The sequence below is a fragment of the Artemia franciscana genome, unplaced genomic scaffold (genome assembly GCF_032884065.1).
Source record: "Artemia franciscana unplaced genomic scaffold, ASM3288406v1 PGA_scaffold_49, whole genome shotgun sequence".
Lineage (NCBI taxonomy): Eukaryota > Metazoa > Arthropoda > Branchiopoda > Anostraca > Artemiidae > Artemia > Artemia franciscana.
In genome coordinates, this window is record NW_027062689.1 from 1,148,890 (window position 1) to 1,166,194 (window position 17,305).

General features: G+C 35.9%; 1 protein-coding gene and 1 long non-coding RNA gene across 4 annotated transcripts in view; one reads left to right on the forward strand and one right to left on the reverse strand.

Annotated features, from left to right (window-relative positions):
• The window catches only part of LOC136041915 (uncharacterized), a 444,858-nt gene that overhangs the window by 90,372 nt on the left and 337,181 nt on the right, over positions 1-17,305 (forward strand). The gene's annotated exons all lie outside the window — the stretch shown is intronic.
• The window catches only part of LOC136041906 (NFX1-type zinc finger-containing protein 1-like), a 99,189-nt gene that overhangs the window by 66,135 nt on the left and 15,749 nt on the right, over positions 1-17,305 (reverse strand). For all 3 annotated transcript variants that reach the window (XM_065726702.1, XM_065726701.1, XM_065726703.1), the window contains exon 2: positions 15,063-15,198. In XM_065726702.1, the coding sequence (XP_065582774.1) occupies positions 15,063-15,192 (130 nt within the window). In that variant the 5' untranslated portion in view covers positions 15,193-15,198. The remainder of the gene's footprint in view (positions 1-15,062; positions 15,199-17,305) is intronic.

Sequence of the window (17,305 nt, forward strand, 5' to 3'; positions counted from 1 at the left end):
ACATTTTTGTAGATAGGAGCTTGAAACTTCTACAGTAGGGTTCTCTGATACGCTGAATCTGATGGTGTCATTTTCGTTAAGATTCTACGACTTTTAGGGGGTGTTTCCCCCTATTTTCTTAAATAAGGCAAATTTTCTCAGGCTCGTAACTTTTGATGGGTAAGACTAAACTTGATGAAACTTATATATATTTAAAATCAGCATTAAAATGCGATTCTTTTGATGTAGCTATTGATATCAAAATTCAATTTTTTAGAGTTTTGGTTACTATTGAGCCGGGTCGCTACTTACTACAGTTCGTTTTCACGAACTGTTTGATAACACCTGCATCTAAAAAGAGGTAAATGATACAATTTAAAATCATCGCTCTGGGGGCATTGAATCCCTAGAAACACAGTTACCACAGCTTTTAAATGTTTTGACTAAAATCCCTTTCAAAATTTTAATCAGTGACGAGTGAGGGAGCATCTAAGAAGACCAAGAGGAGGGGGCAGGGCTGCCCACCATTAGCTCTTCAACATCCCCTAAAAATTTTAACTTAATACCTTCAACCATTCCTTAGATTTTGACGATATGTCCTTCTGACAGCCAGCACGAACACGGTGTGTTTCATTGCGTTTGACATCCCTCTCCATCGCTGTAGGAGGTTATGTCATCCCCAGAGGCATAGTTGAGCTTTTGTCTATTTTTGAACAAGATGTCTATTTCAGAGTTTCGGTACAAATATTTTTCGAGGGAGGACACAAAAAAAGGCATGGGAGGAATCTGGTGGCACTCCAATCAATTTCAACATCCCTCTCATCTTGTCCTGAAAATTTCAACCTAATACCCTCAACCTTTCTTAAAATATTGCACATTCTTCTTTTGAAAAACTGATGCATATAGTGCCTTTCGATTTAGTATAGCATGCCCCTCAAAATTCTTCAAAGTTTCATCTTAATGCCCTTGGTCTTTCGTTTACACTTAGAATCAAATACTTCCCCTTGCACAAAGTGTGTTTATATTGTGTTTTGGCATCCCTCTTAACATTTCCTTAAAGTATAATCTTAATATCCTAAGCCTTTTTAGAAACCCAAGATAAAACATGCCGTCTTTCCAATAAAAATCCTTATATGTTAGTGGTTCTAGGCGTTTACCTCCCGGCAGAAAATACCCCCGTTTTTACCCTCCCCCCACGGAAAGTATCCCCCGTAGAAAATACTCCCTGTTTTTTTTATTGTTTTAAAAAGTAGAGTTGAGAGAAAGAGTCAAACTTTAGCGTAAAGAGCGAGGCGCTGAGGAGGAAACAGCCCCATTCATAATCGGAGTAATTTCTGTTCGTTTTAAATTCTAATGTCGCTCTTTACTTTCATTTTAAAAAACTGGTTTTATTTATTTAATTTTTCAAAAAATAATCAGAAATTAAAATAAATAAAAAACAATTTTTTTCAACTGAAAGTAAGGAGCAACATCAAAACTCAAAACGAACAAATATTATTAAGCATATGAAAGGTGTTTCCCATTCCACAAGACCTTGCTCTTTACGCTAAAGTTTTGAATTTTTGTTCTAATTCTTGAAGAACGATTCCTGAAACACAATGGCCGTTTAATTAGAATAATAGGCTTTGTTTTAAAATTCTATAGAAAAACTTAAGTGTAAAGAGCTAGGTCTTGAGTAGGAGGCAGCCCCATTCACATGCGTAATAATTTCTGCTCGTTTTATTTTGAGGAGGGGGATAAATTAGGCTTTAAAAAGCGCGATTATAGGCCCAAAATTTCCAAACACTCCATAACAGTTCCATAAGATAAATATAGAGGGAAGGATATACCCCTCCCTAACTTCAGGAACAGAATTAGACGGGAATTGCAACAGATTAAACCACTATCCCCCCTCCCCAAAGAAATGCATTCATAAATTATTTTTAAAGGGACCTTTCAATGTAAATGGACAAAACATGACACAAATTAAACCGATTATCTGGAGCTGTAAGTACAAGGATAACCTCTACTAACTTTAAAACACTATCGAATTTTTAAATTTTGCGAAATAATTTCATTGGTAATTGGATTGTTAAATCCTCAATTCTACAAATTGGTTTTCGAGACTTGAGTTTTCGTAAGACAATTCAATAATACAAAGCAGGAATGTAGACTAGAAAAGAAACTGCTAAGAAGCCCTGTTGTCAATTTAATGAATTTGATCGATAATTCATTAATTTGACAGAGATAAAATACAGTGCTGGCGTCATATCTAAAATAAGAAATGAACTAATGTCTGTTCACTTTCTTTATCAGTACAAATTTTTCACTTTTCCATTTAATATATAACTTGTTTACGTTTGTAAATAGCCACGGGTTATTCAGTTTTATTTAGTTAAAGAATAGACTGCGCTATAAATATTTTCCAACAAAAACATTCAAAAATACAATGCATTGATCCCACAAAGGCTCCATGACCTGTAAAGGAAGGGAGAGATGTTCTAACTATTTAAACACCAGCTCCCAAAAAGTTACTAAAAAATAAAAAAGAGAGCAAGAGAGGGAGGGCTGGAGACAGAGAGAGAGAGAGGGGGGGAGAGAGAGAGAGAGGGGGGAGAGAGAGAGGGAAATATTCCAATGTTTCATAAGAATTTATCCTGATCACTTAAAAAAAGGCATTCAACGGCCAAAAATCAATCAGAAAGTAAAGTAATTCTACAAGTCTTTCGGGGTGTCAAACAAGCGGCATTCTCTAGCCGAATCAGAAAGGGTATTGTAAATAATAAGACACGCAACTAAGGGATTTCGCCTCCAATCCGTCTCTTGACATTTCAAGACTATTTCTTACCTGTATTTTGGAAAGGAGTATTGTCCAAATAATGGGAAAAATTCAGCGTTTCTATTTAGATAGCATGGGGGGGGGGAAATAAAACTTTTTTCGCCGATTTGGAATTTTTGCGGTTCAGCTAATTTGCGATTCAGAAAATATTCAGATAGGGTTGATATTTTTTATTTATTTATTTGTTACTTCGAATCTGTGTTAATTGCAAGACCACTTTGTAGACTAGGATGTCGCCTAATGAACCTGGGAACCAAAATAAGCCTGAAAACTAATGCAAGTCATATTCTAGATATAATTGATCAAATCGAGATGTTTCAAGACACTGATACGACTATCTCTGCATAAATGATAGTCTCCAACTTATATTCTAGTTTTCCTTGCTGAAACCTTTTCCCGTTTCTCGTCACAAATGAACAAAGTCGAGCATGTACTGAATACAGTTTCCAGAATACTTAAGGCCGTGATGAAGTGAACTGATGGAACTCGAAAATCCCATGTTAAAATTTAAAAATTATATTTAAGAAGTACCCAAGTATTCATTGGCGGAAGATTCCGCTTTTAATATCAGGCCGTAGCTTCTTGAAGATGCTACAAAATGTTTGCTAGGATTTTGCTCTATTTCCTCTAATTGCTTAGAAATCTTAGAAAATGTCTAGCTCTTTTTCACTAGTGTACTCTATGTAGGATATTGCTTTTAGAACAAAATCGGTACTATCATTAGCAGAAGACAATTACCTGTAAGATGATTGCAACCATTGTTGACATATTTTCAGGTTTTCGAACAGTCCCATAGAATATTTTCAGCTACCTGAAATTTTAAAAGTTTTTTTGCCAGAAAGAATCGTTTCAGATCCCCCTAGAGACCAAATTGACAAGCTGGTATAATTAACCTGCTATTTCCACCAATGAATAAGTGCTATTTGAAGGGTTTTTGACAATCGACCATCGACGGTCTCTAGAGAATTGAGAGACAGAAGGCTACCCTAACTTCAATTTTGAAGCTCGATGTTGTCAAGTTCACTTAATCACGGCCTTAAATCATTCCACTAAGTTTTCCAGCAGCTGCCAAATTCAAATAAGTTCACAACGGTCATTATTTTTAATACCCTCTAACCCCTTGCTTCATCAATCAAACAGTTCGTGGTAACGAACTGTAGTAAGGAGCGACCCTGCTCAATAGTAAACAGAACTCTAAAAAACGGAATTTTGATGCTAAAAGATACATTAAAAGAATTGAATTTTTATGCTGATTCTATATATATATATATATATATATATATATATATATATATATATATATATATATATATATATATATATATATATATATATATATACATATATATATATATAAGTTTCATCAAATTTAATCTTTGTCATCAAAAGTTACGAGCCTGAGAAAATTTGCCTTATTTTGGAAAATAGGAGGAAACAACCCGTAAAAGTCAAAGAATCTTAACGAAAATCACATCATCACATTCAGCGTATCAGAGAACCCTCTAGAAAAAATTTCAAGCTCCTATCTACAAAAATGTGGAATTTCGTATTTTTTGCCAGAAGACAGATCACGGGTGCGTGTTTATTTTTATTTTTTTTTTTTTCTAGGGGTCATCTTATCGACCAAGTGGTCCTAGAATCTCGCAAGAAGACTCATTCTAACGGAAATGAAAAGTTCTAGTTACCTTTTTAAGTGACCAAAAAACTGGAGGGCAGCTAGGCCCCCTCCCATGCTCATTTTCCCTAAGTCAACGGATCCAAATTTTGAGATAGCCATTTTGTTCTGCATAGTCGAAAACCATATTAACTATGTCTTTGGAATGACTCACTCCCCCACAGTCCCTGGGGGAGGGGCTGCAAGTTACAAACCTTGTCCAGTGTTTACATACAGTAATGGTTATTGGGAAGTGTACAGATGTTTTCAGGGGGATTTTTTAGTTTGGGGTGGGGTTGAGGGGAGGGGGCTATGTGGGAGGATCTTCTCTTGGAGGAATATGTCATGGGGGAAGAAAAATTCAATGAAAAGGGCGCGGGATTTTCTAGCATTACTATAAAAAAACAATGAAAAAATAAACACGAAAAGTTTTTCAACTGAAAGTAAGGAGTAGCATTAAGGAGTAGCACCCCTTATTTCTCAAAATCGTCTGATCAAAACTAAGAGAAAGCCGTTTAGCCAAAAAAAAATTAATATGCAAATTTCATTTAATTAATGTGCAGAGAGCCGAAATCAAAAATGCATTAATTCAAAAACGTTCAGAAATTAAATAAAAAAAAAACTAATTTTTTAAATTGAAAGTATGGAGCGATATTAAAACCTAAAACGAACAGAAATTACCCCGTATATGAAATGGGTTGTCCCCTCCGCAATCCCTTGCTCTTTACGCTAAAGTTTGATTCTTTGCCACAATTCTGCTTTTTAAAACAATTAAAAACTTTAGCGTAAAGACGAGGGATTGCGGAGGGGACAACCCATTTCATATACGGGGTAATTTCTGTTCGTTTTATGTTTTAATATCGCTCCTTAAATTCAGTTTAAAGAACTAGTTTTTTTTATTTAATGACCTGATAAAGCGAAAATAAGTGCCTGAAATCAAACAGTTCGTAGTAACGAACTGTAGTAAGGAGCGACCCGGCTCAACAGTAACCAACACTCTAAAAAACTGAATTTTTATAACAATAGTTACATCAAAAGAATTGCATTTTAATGTTGGTTTTAAATATATAAGTTTCATCAAGTTTCACTTTAACCATCAAAAGTTAAGAACCTGAAAAAATTTGCCTTATTTTTAGAAAATAGGGGAAAACACCCTTTAAAAGCCATGGAATCTTTACGAAAATGACACTCAGCGTATCGGATTCAGCGTATCAGAGAACCTTACAGTAGAAGTTTCAAACTCGTATCTACAAAAATCTGGAATTTTGTCTTTTTTGCCACAAGACAGATCACGGATGCGTGTTTATTTCTTTTTTTGTTTTGCTATTTTTTTTTCCCAGGGGTGATCGTATCGACATAGTGGTCCTAGAATGTAGCGAGAGGACTCATTCTAATGGAAATTAAAAAATCTAGTTCCCTTTTTAAGTGACCAAAAAATTGGAGGACATCTACCCCTTCCCATGCTCATTTTTTCCACAAAGTCACCGGATAAAAATTCTGAGATAGCCATTTTATTCAGCATAGTCGAAAAACCTAATACCTATGTCTTTGGGGACGACTTACTCCCCCAAAGTTCCCGTGGGAGGGGCTGCAAGTTATAAACTTTGACCAGTGTTTACATATAGTAGGCTTAATGGTTATTGGGAAGTGTAGAGACGCTATCAGGGGAACTTTTTTGGTTGAGGGAGGGGGTAGTGCGGAGGGAACTTTCCATGGAGGAATTTGTAATGGGGGAAGAAAATTTCCATGAAGGAGACGCAGGATTTTGTAGCATTTTTTGGAAAAAAAACAATGAAAAAATAACTATGAAAAAGTTTTTTCATCTGAAAGTAAGGAGCAGCATCAAAGCTTAAAACGAACATAAATTATTACGCATATGAGGAGTTCTCCTCCTTCTAATCCTCGATCTTTACGCTAAAGTAATTTTATTAATTTCAACAATCTATTCTACGGCCTTTGTGATTCAGGGGTCATTCTTAAGGAATTGGGACAAAATTTAAGCTTTAGTGTAAAGAGCGAGGTATTGACGAGGAGGAGAACCCCCTCATATGAGTAATAAAAACATACGAATATAGAAGTTCGTTCCGTAAGTTAATTTGTAAGGTACGTATATTTTTACTAAATGCAAAATTCGTTTTAATTATTCATGTGCGGAAAGCCAAAATCAAAACATGCATTAATTCAAAATCGTTCAAAAAATAAATAAAAAAACAGGTTTCTTTAAAACTGAAAGTAAGGAGCGACATTAAAACTTAAAACGAACAGAAATTGTTCCGTCTGTGAAAGGGGCTGTTCCCTCCTCAACGCCCCGCTCCTTAGGCTAAAGTTTTTTACTCTTTTAACAAGTAGAGTCGAGAGAAAGAGTCAAACTTTAGCGTAAAGAGCGGGGCATTGAGGAGGGAATAGCCCCTTTCATATACGGAGTAATTTCTGTTCGTTTTAAGGTTTAATGTCGCTTTTTACTTTCAGTTAAAAAAAACTCATTTTTTTATTTAATAACTCTAAGGTATGAGTTTACGTGTATCTAGCTTGCGATCCCTACATGACAAGCAGGTAGTGGATATTGAGAGAAATCTTTTTATCGATTTTTGTTCATTTCGGAGACCTTATCAGAAGCTCAGGCAAAAGCTATGACAAATAAGCTTTCTGGTGTTGCGAAGGAATGTCTTTAGGGTTGGATATTTTAGAACTCCATGTGGGTCTCAAGATCGAGGACATTAAGCACAAACTTACCACAAATTTCTTAGATCTAACAACCTCTTCACGTAAAAGTTTTGATGACAAGAAATTATTAGTCCTTCCCATATATATATACTAGCTGTTGGGGTGGCGCTTCGCGCCACCCCAACACCTAGTTGGTGGGGGCGCTTCGCCCCCCCCCAAGCCCCCCCGCGCGCGTAAGTCGTTACGCGCCATATTAGTTACGCGCCATTGTAGTTGTGTCCCTATGTCCAACCTGTGAATATAGATATATATATATATATATATATATATATATATATATATATATATATATATATATATATATATATATATATATATATATATATATATATATATATATATATATATATATATATATATATATATATATATATATGTTTTTAACTACGTAAAACTTGCGAATATACAACATTCTTTGCTGTCCCATTGTCTGTGCATATAAATAGATTGTCAGGTTTACCGACTCTTGAAAATGCAACATATAATGGTCCATGGGAAAACAATCCGTATTCAGATCTATACCTCATGATTCTAATGATTGCCCTTGAGCTTTGTTGATGGTGATTGCTAATCGACCATTCCCTGAGTCGCCATCGTCATTTATATATCCCCCTGTGCACCCCGGCGTCCCCTTTGTAGTTATGTCCCTGTGTCCCGGTCGTCATTTATATTCCCTGTGTCCCGGTCGTCATTTGTGTCCCGGTGTTCCAGTCTGTGATTTCTCTTTGAGTGTCCCGGGCGTCATTTATATTCCTTGTGTCCCGGTCGTCATTTATATCCCCCTGTGCCCCCCGGCGTCCCCATTGTAGTTGTGTCCCTGTGTCCCGGTCGTCATTTACCTTTTTTAGTTTTTTTTCTTCTTTTGTATTAGTGTGAAATAATTCAGACGTCATATGCGGACAAACACGCAACGACATATGCGGACAGACAGACATAACCCACAAACAACTTATTTTTATATATATTTATTCATATTTTTTTAGTTTTCTTTTTCTCTTTTATTTTTCAGTTTTTTCCTTTTTTTTAGTTTTTTTCTTTTTTAGTTTTTAGTTTTTTTTAGTTTTTTACCTTTTTTTAGTTTTTTTTTAGTTTTTTTAGTTTTTTAGCTTTTTTAGTTTTTTTATTAGTTTTTATTTTTTTTGTAGTTTTTGCCTTTTTTTATTTTTTTCAGTTTTTTTTTAGTTATTAGATTTTTACCTTTTTTTAGTTTTTTTTAGTTTTTTTAGTTTTTTTTTCTTTTTAGTTTTTTTTGTAGTTTTTACCTTTTTTAGTTTTTTTCTTCTTTATTAATATTTTTTTAGTTTTCTTTTTCTCTTATTTTTCAGTTTTTTCCTTTTTTTTAGTTTTTAGTTTTTTTTTGTTTTTTACCTTTTTTTAGTTTTTTTAGTTTTTTAGCTTTTTTAGCTTTTTTATTAGTTTTTAGTTTTTTTTTTAGTTTTTGCCTTTTTTTAGTTTTTTCAGTTTTTTTTAGTTTTTAGTTTTTTACCTTTTTTTAGTTTTTTTTAGTTTTTTAGCTTTTTTAGTTTTTTTTCTTTTTAGTTTTTTTTTGTAGTTTTTACCTTTTTTAGTTTTTTTTCTTCTTTTGTATTAGTGTGAAATAATTCAGACGTCATATGCGGACAAACACGACGTCACTCGACAGACAGACAGACAGACATAACCCACAAACAACTTATTTTTATATATATTTATTCATATTTTTTTAGTTTTCTTTTTCTCTTTTATTTTTCAGTCTTTTCCTTTTTTTATTTTTTTTTCTTTTTTAGTTTTTAGTTTTTCTTTAGTTTTTTACCTTTTTTTAGTTTTTTTAGTTTTTTAGTTTTTTTAGTTTTTTTATTAGTTTTTAGTTTTTTTTGTAGTTTTTGCCTTTTTTTAGTTTTTTCAGTTTTTTTTAGTTTTTAGTTTTTTACCTTTTTTTAGTTTTTTTTAGTTTTTTAGCTTTTTTAGTTTTTTTTTCTTTTTAGTTTTTTTGTAGTTTTTACCTTTTTTAGTTTTTTTTTCTTATTTTGTATTAGTGTGAAATAATTCAGACGTCATATGCGGACAAACATGACGTCACCTGATCCATCCACAGATCCACACACAGACAACTTATTTATATATATATAGATTATAAAGCAGGAACACCAGAGGCGTCCAACTAGGACATCTGCTAACATTTTTGAAAAGTTTTGGTAAGATATGAAATCCCTTTTTGTCGTGGAGACAATAATCTAGATTCCCTTTCCCCTAATTAAACAGAATGCAATGACTTCCTGAAAAGACAACTAGGACCTTTGTCCCAAATTTACGAGCAAGTCTGGTTGAGAACCTATAACCCCATTGGGTTATATCTAGATGATAAAACTATAAGGTCTTTCCCCTTCCTTCCACAACAATGACTAATTCAGGTCCTGATTCTTAAAAAGACCTAACTAGGATATTAGCTTCGATTTTTGACCAAGTTCCGTATACAGTAGACGATCTCTTTGATTAAACGTTCTGATAACAAGAGTTTAAGGACTTCCTCCCCCTATAAGGCTCACATCAATTATGGAACTCCAAGAACATAGCTAGAAAATTAAATATACTTCCAACTATGTTGGTTCGAGATCCAATACCACGGACTGATAGATGCCCTGATAGCAAGAATATACAATCCCCCTCCCTTTCCCTACTGCAGAAAGGTAGTATCAAATAATTATCCCAAAAAGGCATAACCATGACAATAGCTATTACTTCGCACTAAGCTTAGTTAAGATCCAACGATTTGTTTTTCTCAGATGTTTCATGACTTTAATTCAGACCTCCCCCACACACACAGAAGGGGGATTCAAATGTGTCCAGATACCAAAATAGCCCTGCTAGGGTACTCATCTTTACTTTCCGACAACATTTGGCTTTTCAACTTTCCAACAACATGCGACTGATTTGATCACCTCTTTTGCTAGAAGATCAAACATCATTTGTGAAGTATGCACTTGCCGTTTTTGACTTGTCACAGTCATTGGATCATTTAAGGTATAACTTTATGGGATCCTTGAACAATTACGTGTCTACAGAGGTGCAAAATGTCTACGTTTGTGAATTTATTTAGACAACATGTTAAATATATGCAATTACTGTGTTTTGGCTTTTTTACCTTTCTCGGCTTTTTTAGGAAAGGTCAAATAATAAGGCTGATGAACTATAATGGAAATTAATATCTAAGCATATTTTCTATCAGGAAGTAGAGTTGTAACGAATGAACGAAAAAATTCAATTAGGCAAAACCCCTTAATATGATACCGCGTACTGTGGCAGTACGAATCATAAAACTACAAGTTTTTAGCAAAGAAAAAGGAGAAATAACTGTCCCATGCTTCCGTGTTAAAAAATAAGCTTTGAGTGCATTGGTTTATTTTTTACACATTTTTCTAGCCATTGTTACACATTTTTCTAGCCAATCACATTGTTCCTTAAGGGGGAACGGAATCACAAAACACCTCGCTATCTCTTACATATTAAATGTTTTTCGTATCAAAAAGTTCATGGTAGGTAAATAAGCAGGACAGTAAGGAGCGAGCCAACCCATCGAAAGTCACTGTGGGAAATCATCTTATATCATCTATCTCTATCTCTTACATATTAAATGTTTTTCGTATCAAAAAGTTCATGGTAGGTAAATAAGCAGGACAGTAAGGAGCGAGCCAACCCATCGAAAGTCACTGTGGGAAATCATCTTATATGGCCTGGGGGGGGGGTGACAAATGTGATCTGCAAGGGCTAAGTCAAAATTTTTTGTGTTTACGCTTTTTAATTTTAATCATTTAAATCCGAATCTTTTAAAATCTGGTCATTTAAGACTACTTCCAAAATGATCCATGACTAGCCACAAGTCAAAATAGAGTACAGTCAGGGTAGAAACAGATTAAACGGTCTTATCCGTTTTTTTTACAAGTATGTATAAAAAAACGACGGCTAAATAAAAAGACGGCTTTGTAGACAACTACTTTATTCTCACTAATTGTAGCATTCTGAATTCAGTAAACATTATAGAACAAATCAACTTCTTTACAAAATTGTAAAATATTTAAATTTGAATCCCTTTTAGTGTCTCGACTCTAATACAAAACCTGCAAACCCTCGATCATCCGCATTCCTCGATAGTCAAAACACACTTGCACCCACTAGCTATAGTTAATACTTCCCTAAAGACCTCTCACTATATCTGTCAAAATATACATCATGTAATTCCAAGCTACTATTATCATTATTACCGTAGTCAGTGCTTCCGATACTCAAGAGTGGAGTGTTCTATTGATTTTTGTAGTAGCAAATCATATCTTTTGAAAACTTAAAAAAAAAAAACGATACTTGCCAGCTTGCACAAATCCAGTGAGTCATCGCTGGGCCGCATTACAATGGATGATACGGAAATGAAAAACACAAAATTTAAAGAAGAGTGAGATTGAAAAAAACAGAAACAGCAAGAACGATGAAAAAAGTAACAGGAAATCTACTAAAAAACGCTGCCTGTATTTCCATTTTTTCATTTCACTCATAAACCGAAGAGAAAACAGTAACAAAGTAAAAGAACAAGAGCTAAGAGCTCAAATGGCACTTGCGACGAGGTAAGAAGAGCCAAGAGCTCATATGTTATGATCTCTAGCGAAATTCTAAGAATCAATAGATTGATTTAAAAGGAAAATCAGAGGCTTAATGCAGGTAGGGATTTAAAATAAGAGCTCTGAGTCACAAGGTCCTTGTAAATATCAAAATTCATTAAGATCCGATCACCCACTCGTATATTATAGATACCTAATTTTTTCTAATTTTTCCTCTCCCTTCAGCCCCCCCCAGATGGTCAAATCGGGGAAAACGACTTTATCAAGTCAATTTGTGCAGCTCCCTGACACGCCTACCAATTTTCATCGTCCTACCACGTCCAGAAGCACCAAACTCGCCAAAGCACTGAACCTCACCACCTAACTCTCCCAAAGAGAGTAAATCCAGTCCGGTTACGTCAATCACGTATCAACGACATTTATAAGCGTTTTCCAAGGTTTCCCCCTCCAACTCCCCCCTATGTCAAAAGATCTGGTCGTGATTTGAAATAAGAAATCTGAGACATGATTTCCTTCTAAATATTAAATTTAATTTATGATCCGGTCACCCTTTCTTAAGTCAAAAATACCAAAATTGTTCCGAATTAACGACCCCCAGCTCCACCAAAGAGAACGGATCCGTACCAATTATATGAATCTCGTATCTATTACTTGTACTTATTCTATCCAACAAGTTTCATCTCAATCTCTCCACTCTAAGCGTTTTCCAAGATTTCCGGTTTCAAAGATTTCTGTTTTCCCCTCCAACCCTCCTTGTCTCATGATCCAATTCGAATTGAAAATGGAGCATCTGAGACATAAGATTGTGCTATATATCGAATTTCATTAAGATCCGATCACTCATTAATAAGATATCTCGGTTTTCAAATTTTCCAAGAATTCTGGTTTCCCCCTCCGACTCCCTTCAATGTCACCAGATTTGGTGGGGATTTAAAATGAGAGTTCTAAAGCACAAGATCCTTCTAGATATCCAATTTCATTAAGATCTGATAACCCGTTCGGAAGTTAGAAATACCTCATTTTTTATAATTTTTCCCAATTACCCCAATTACCCAATGAAGTTTCATTAAGATACGATCACTGTTTCGTAATTACAAATACCTCTTTTTTTCTGATTTTTTAGAATTAACCTTCACTCCCCCCCCCCAAAGAGAGCAGATCTGTCCCGGTTATGTCAATCCCGTATCTAGGACTTGCGCTTATTTTTTCCACCAAGTTTCATCCCGATCCCTCCACTCTAAGCGTTTTCCAAGATTTTAGGTTCCCCCCATCTTCCCCTTCACCCGATCCGGTCAGGATTTAAAATAAGAGCTCTGAGACATGATATCCTTCCAACATCAAATTTCATTAAGACCCGATCACTCCTTCGTAAGTTAAAAACACCTCATTTTTCTAGTTTTTCAGAACTAACCCTTTCCCCCCAACTCCCCCAAAGAGAGCGGATCCGTTCCGGTTATGTCAATCACGCATTTAGGACTTGTGATTATTTTCCCCACCAAGTTTCATCCCGATACCTCCACTCTAAGCGTTTTCCAAGATTTTAGGTCCCCCCAAACTCCCCACAATGTCACCGGATCCAGTTGGGACTTAAAATAAGAGCTCTGAGACACGATAATCTTTCAAATATTAATTTCACTAAGATCTTATCTCTCCTTCGTAAGTTAAAAATACCTCATTTTTTCTAACTTTTCGGAATTAACCCTCCCCCAAACTCCCCTAAAGAGAGCGGATCTGTTCCGGTTATGTCAATCACGTATCTAGGACTTGTGCTTATTTTTCCCACCAAGTTTCAACCCGATCCCTCCACTCTAGGCGTTTTCCAAGATTTTAGGCCCCCCAAACTCCCCCCATTGTCACCAGATCCAGTCGGGATTTAAAATAAGAGCTCTGAGACACGACATCCTTCCAAATTTTAAATTTCATTATGATCCTATGACTGCTTCGTAAGTTAAAAATTCCTAATTTTTCAGAATTAACCCTCCCCCCAACTCCCCCAAAGAGAGCCGATCCGTTCCGGTAATGTCAATCACGTATCAAGGACTTGTCATTATTTTTACCACCAAGTTTCAACCCGATCCCTCCACTCTAGGCGTTTTCCAAGATTTTAGGTCCCCCCCTCGATTCCCTCCAATGTCACCGGATCCAGTCGGAATTTAAAATAAGAGCTCTGAGACATGATACCCTTCTAAACTTCAAATTTCATTAAGATTCGATCACTCCTTCGTTAGTTAAAATACCTCCTTTTTTCTCATTTTTAGAATTAACCCCCCCCCCCCCAACACCCCTAAACAGAGCAGATCCGTTTCGGTTATATCAATCACGAATCTAGGACTTCAGCTTATTTTCCCCACCAAGTTTCATTCTGATCCCTCCACTCTAAGCGTTTTCCAAGATTTTAGGTTCCCCTCCTCCAGCTCCCCTCAATGTCACCAGATCTAGTCAGAATTTAAAATAAGAGCTCTGAGACACGATATCCTTCCAAACATCAAATTTCATTAAGATCCCACGACCCGTTCGTAAGTTAAAAATACTTCATTTTTTCTATTTTTTCCAAATTACCCCCCCCCCCCCCACTCCCCTCTCCCAGATGCTCAAATCGGGAAAAGAATATTTCTAATTTAATCTGGTCCGGTCCCTGATACGCCTGCAAAATTTCATCGTCCTAGATTACCTGGAAGTGACAAAAGTAGCAAAACTGGGACAGACCGACAGAATTTGCGATCGCTATATGTCACTTGGTTAAGTGACATAACCTCCCCCCCCCAACTCCCCTAAACAGAGCAAATCCGTTCCGGCTATATCAGTCACGTATCTGGGACTTCATTACTGTTTCTTTTTCCCTTTTTATGGCACTTGGTATTAACCAAGCATATAGCGATCGCAAATTCTGTCTTGACTCTTTATCTTAACTCTAAGTTAAGTTTGACTCTTTATCTTAACTCTAAGTTAAGTTTGACTCTTTCTCTTAACTCTACTTTTTAAAACAGTAAACAACCTTAGCATAAAGAGTGGAGCGTTGATGAGGAAGTATCCCCTTTCATATACGAAGTAATTTCTGTTTGTTTTAAGTTTTAATGTCGGAAAGTTTTACTTTCCGTTAAAAAAAACTTGTTTTTTTTATTTAATAAAAGACAAAAGCGAACTAGGATAATCTTCAACCAGTGACTAACTGGACAAATTGTTTTTATTCACTGGTTGAAAATGATCCTCGTTCAATTTTTATTTTTTGTTTTCTTTGCTTTATTTGTTCTTCGTTTCTTCACAAGTCATATTCAAATTTTTGTTCAAGAGCAATACATACTATTTGTCCTGTTGTCTGGGTTTGATTTTCTCCAATTGTCTGGATGGTCATTTCTCCTATAGCCTTGACCTCTATTGTTTCGACGATTTCCTCTTTTAGGATCATTTCGCTGATTGGCAGATGGCACCATGATTCACTGTAAAAGTAAATTGTTACAAACGAAGACTAGTTAGATCTTGAATCATAATGCATTAAGTAATAAAACCAGTTGAAAGCTGGCTACTCTTGGGGAAGAATCTGCTATGTTTCGTTCAAAATACTAATGTGAGGACAATTGTGATTTTTAACGACACTGGCGTTTAGCTTAAGTTTGGGCAAAAAACTTTCTCTTAAGGCGAAAAATTCAGACATCTAGATATTGACACTGGTTATGCCTGTCAGTAATACTTACAATTTTTAGCTTAAAGCAAAGCGGTTGGGTTGAGATCCTTTAATCGCTTCAAGTTGGTGCGAAATTTGAGTTTTGACATCTTTCTGTTATATCATAGGCAGGGCAATAGCACTGCCTAAGTAAAGAGCAATAATGGCACAATATACTATTTACTTATTTTAGACCAGGACACTTCGTATCGAAGAAGTTGTGGTAGAAACTTAAAAAAGGATCCATTCGATTGGAAATTGAAAAGGCTAGTGCCCTTTTTAGTATTCAAAAGCGAACGGAGGGCAACTAACCCCTTTCCCACGCCCACAATTTCCCAAACACATCCAATCAAAATTTTGAGATAGCCTTTATGTTCAACGTAGTTGAAAGGTCCCGATATTATGTTTTTTGAGGATGACAGCCTCCCACAAGGCAAAGGTTGTGAGTTATACCCTGGGGGCATATTAGGTTTTTATAGAAAGTGTTGTCGTAAAAAACTTTAAAAAGGGATCATTCCATTGGAAATTATGAGGTCCCGTGCCCTTTTTAACAAGGGCACTAAGGCAAAGGTTGTGAGTTATACCCTGCGGGCATATTAGGTTTTTATAGAAAGTGTTGTCGTAAAAAACTTCAAAAAGGGATCATTCCGTTGGAAATTATGAAGTTTAGTGCCCTTTTTAACAGTCGAAAGTGGTTGGAGGCCAACTAAACTCCCTGCCACGCCCACCACTTCCCGAAAAACATCCAGTCAAAATTTTGAGATAGTCATTTTGTTCAACGTAGTTGAAAGGTCCAAGAATTATGTATTCGAGGATGACAACCCCCCTACAGTCCTCAGGGCAAAGGTTCAAAGTTATGCCCGGGGGAGCATATAAGCTTTGTACAGAAAGCGTTGTCGTAGAAACTTCAAAAAGGACTCATTTGATTGAAAATTGAAAAGGCTAGTGCCCTTATTAATAATCAAAAGTGATAACAGGGCCATTCCCCCCCCCCTCACGCATATCATTTACCCAAATACTTCTGATCAACATTTTGATATAGCCAATGTGGTTGAAGGGTCCGGAAATTATGTCTTAGAGGATGACACCCTCCAGCCATCGCGCTAAGGTTGTAAGTTATGCCCTGGAGACATACAAGGTTTTTTATATAGAAAGCGTTGTTATGGAAACTTCAAAAAGGGCTCATTCGATTAAAAACTGAGAGAGCTAGTGCCGTTTTTAATAGTCAAAAATAATCGAAGGGAAAATCATCTACCCATGCCCAATATTTCTCCAAACACTTCAACGCTTTGATATAGCCATTTTGTTCAACGTAGATGAAAGGCCTAAAAATAATATCTTTGAGGATGAAAACCCCTCACCCCTCCGAAGCCCTCAGTACAAGGGTTGTAAGTTATGCCCTCTGGACGTATAATTTTTTAAAGAAAGCGTTGACGTAAAAACTGCAGAAAGGCTTCATTCCATTGGAAATTGAGATGACTATTGTTCTTTTTATTAGTCGAAAATGATCGGAGGGTAAATAAGCCCCCTCCTATGCTCCTATCAGAATTTTAAGATAGCCATTTTGTTCAACGTATTTGAAAGGTCCTGAAATTACGTCTTTGAAGATAACAAATCCCCCACCCTCAGGACAAGGGTTTTAAGTTATGCCCTGGAGGCATATAAGGTTTTTTATAGGAAGTGTGGTCATAAAAACTTCGAAGGGGGCTCACTGCTTTGGTAATCAGAAGTTCTAGTAGTCTTCTGAAGAGGCAAAGTGATGGGAGGGTAGTTACCCCCTCCCCTAGACACACACGTCGTATTTTCCCAAAATGCACCTAACAGAAATTTTGGGATAGCCATATTATTCAAAGTCTAAATATAATATAACAAGCTTTGCGGTT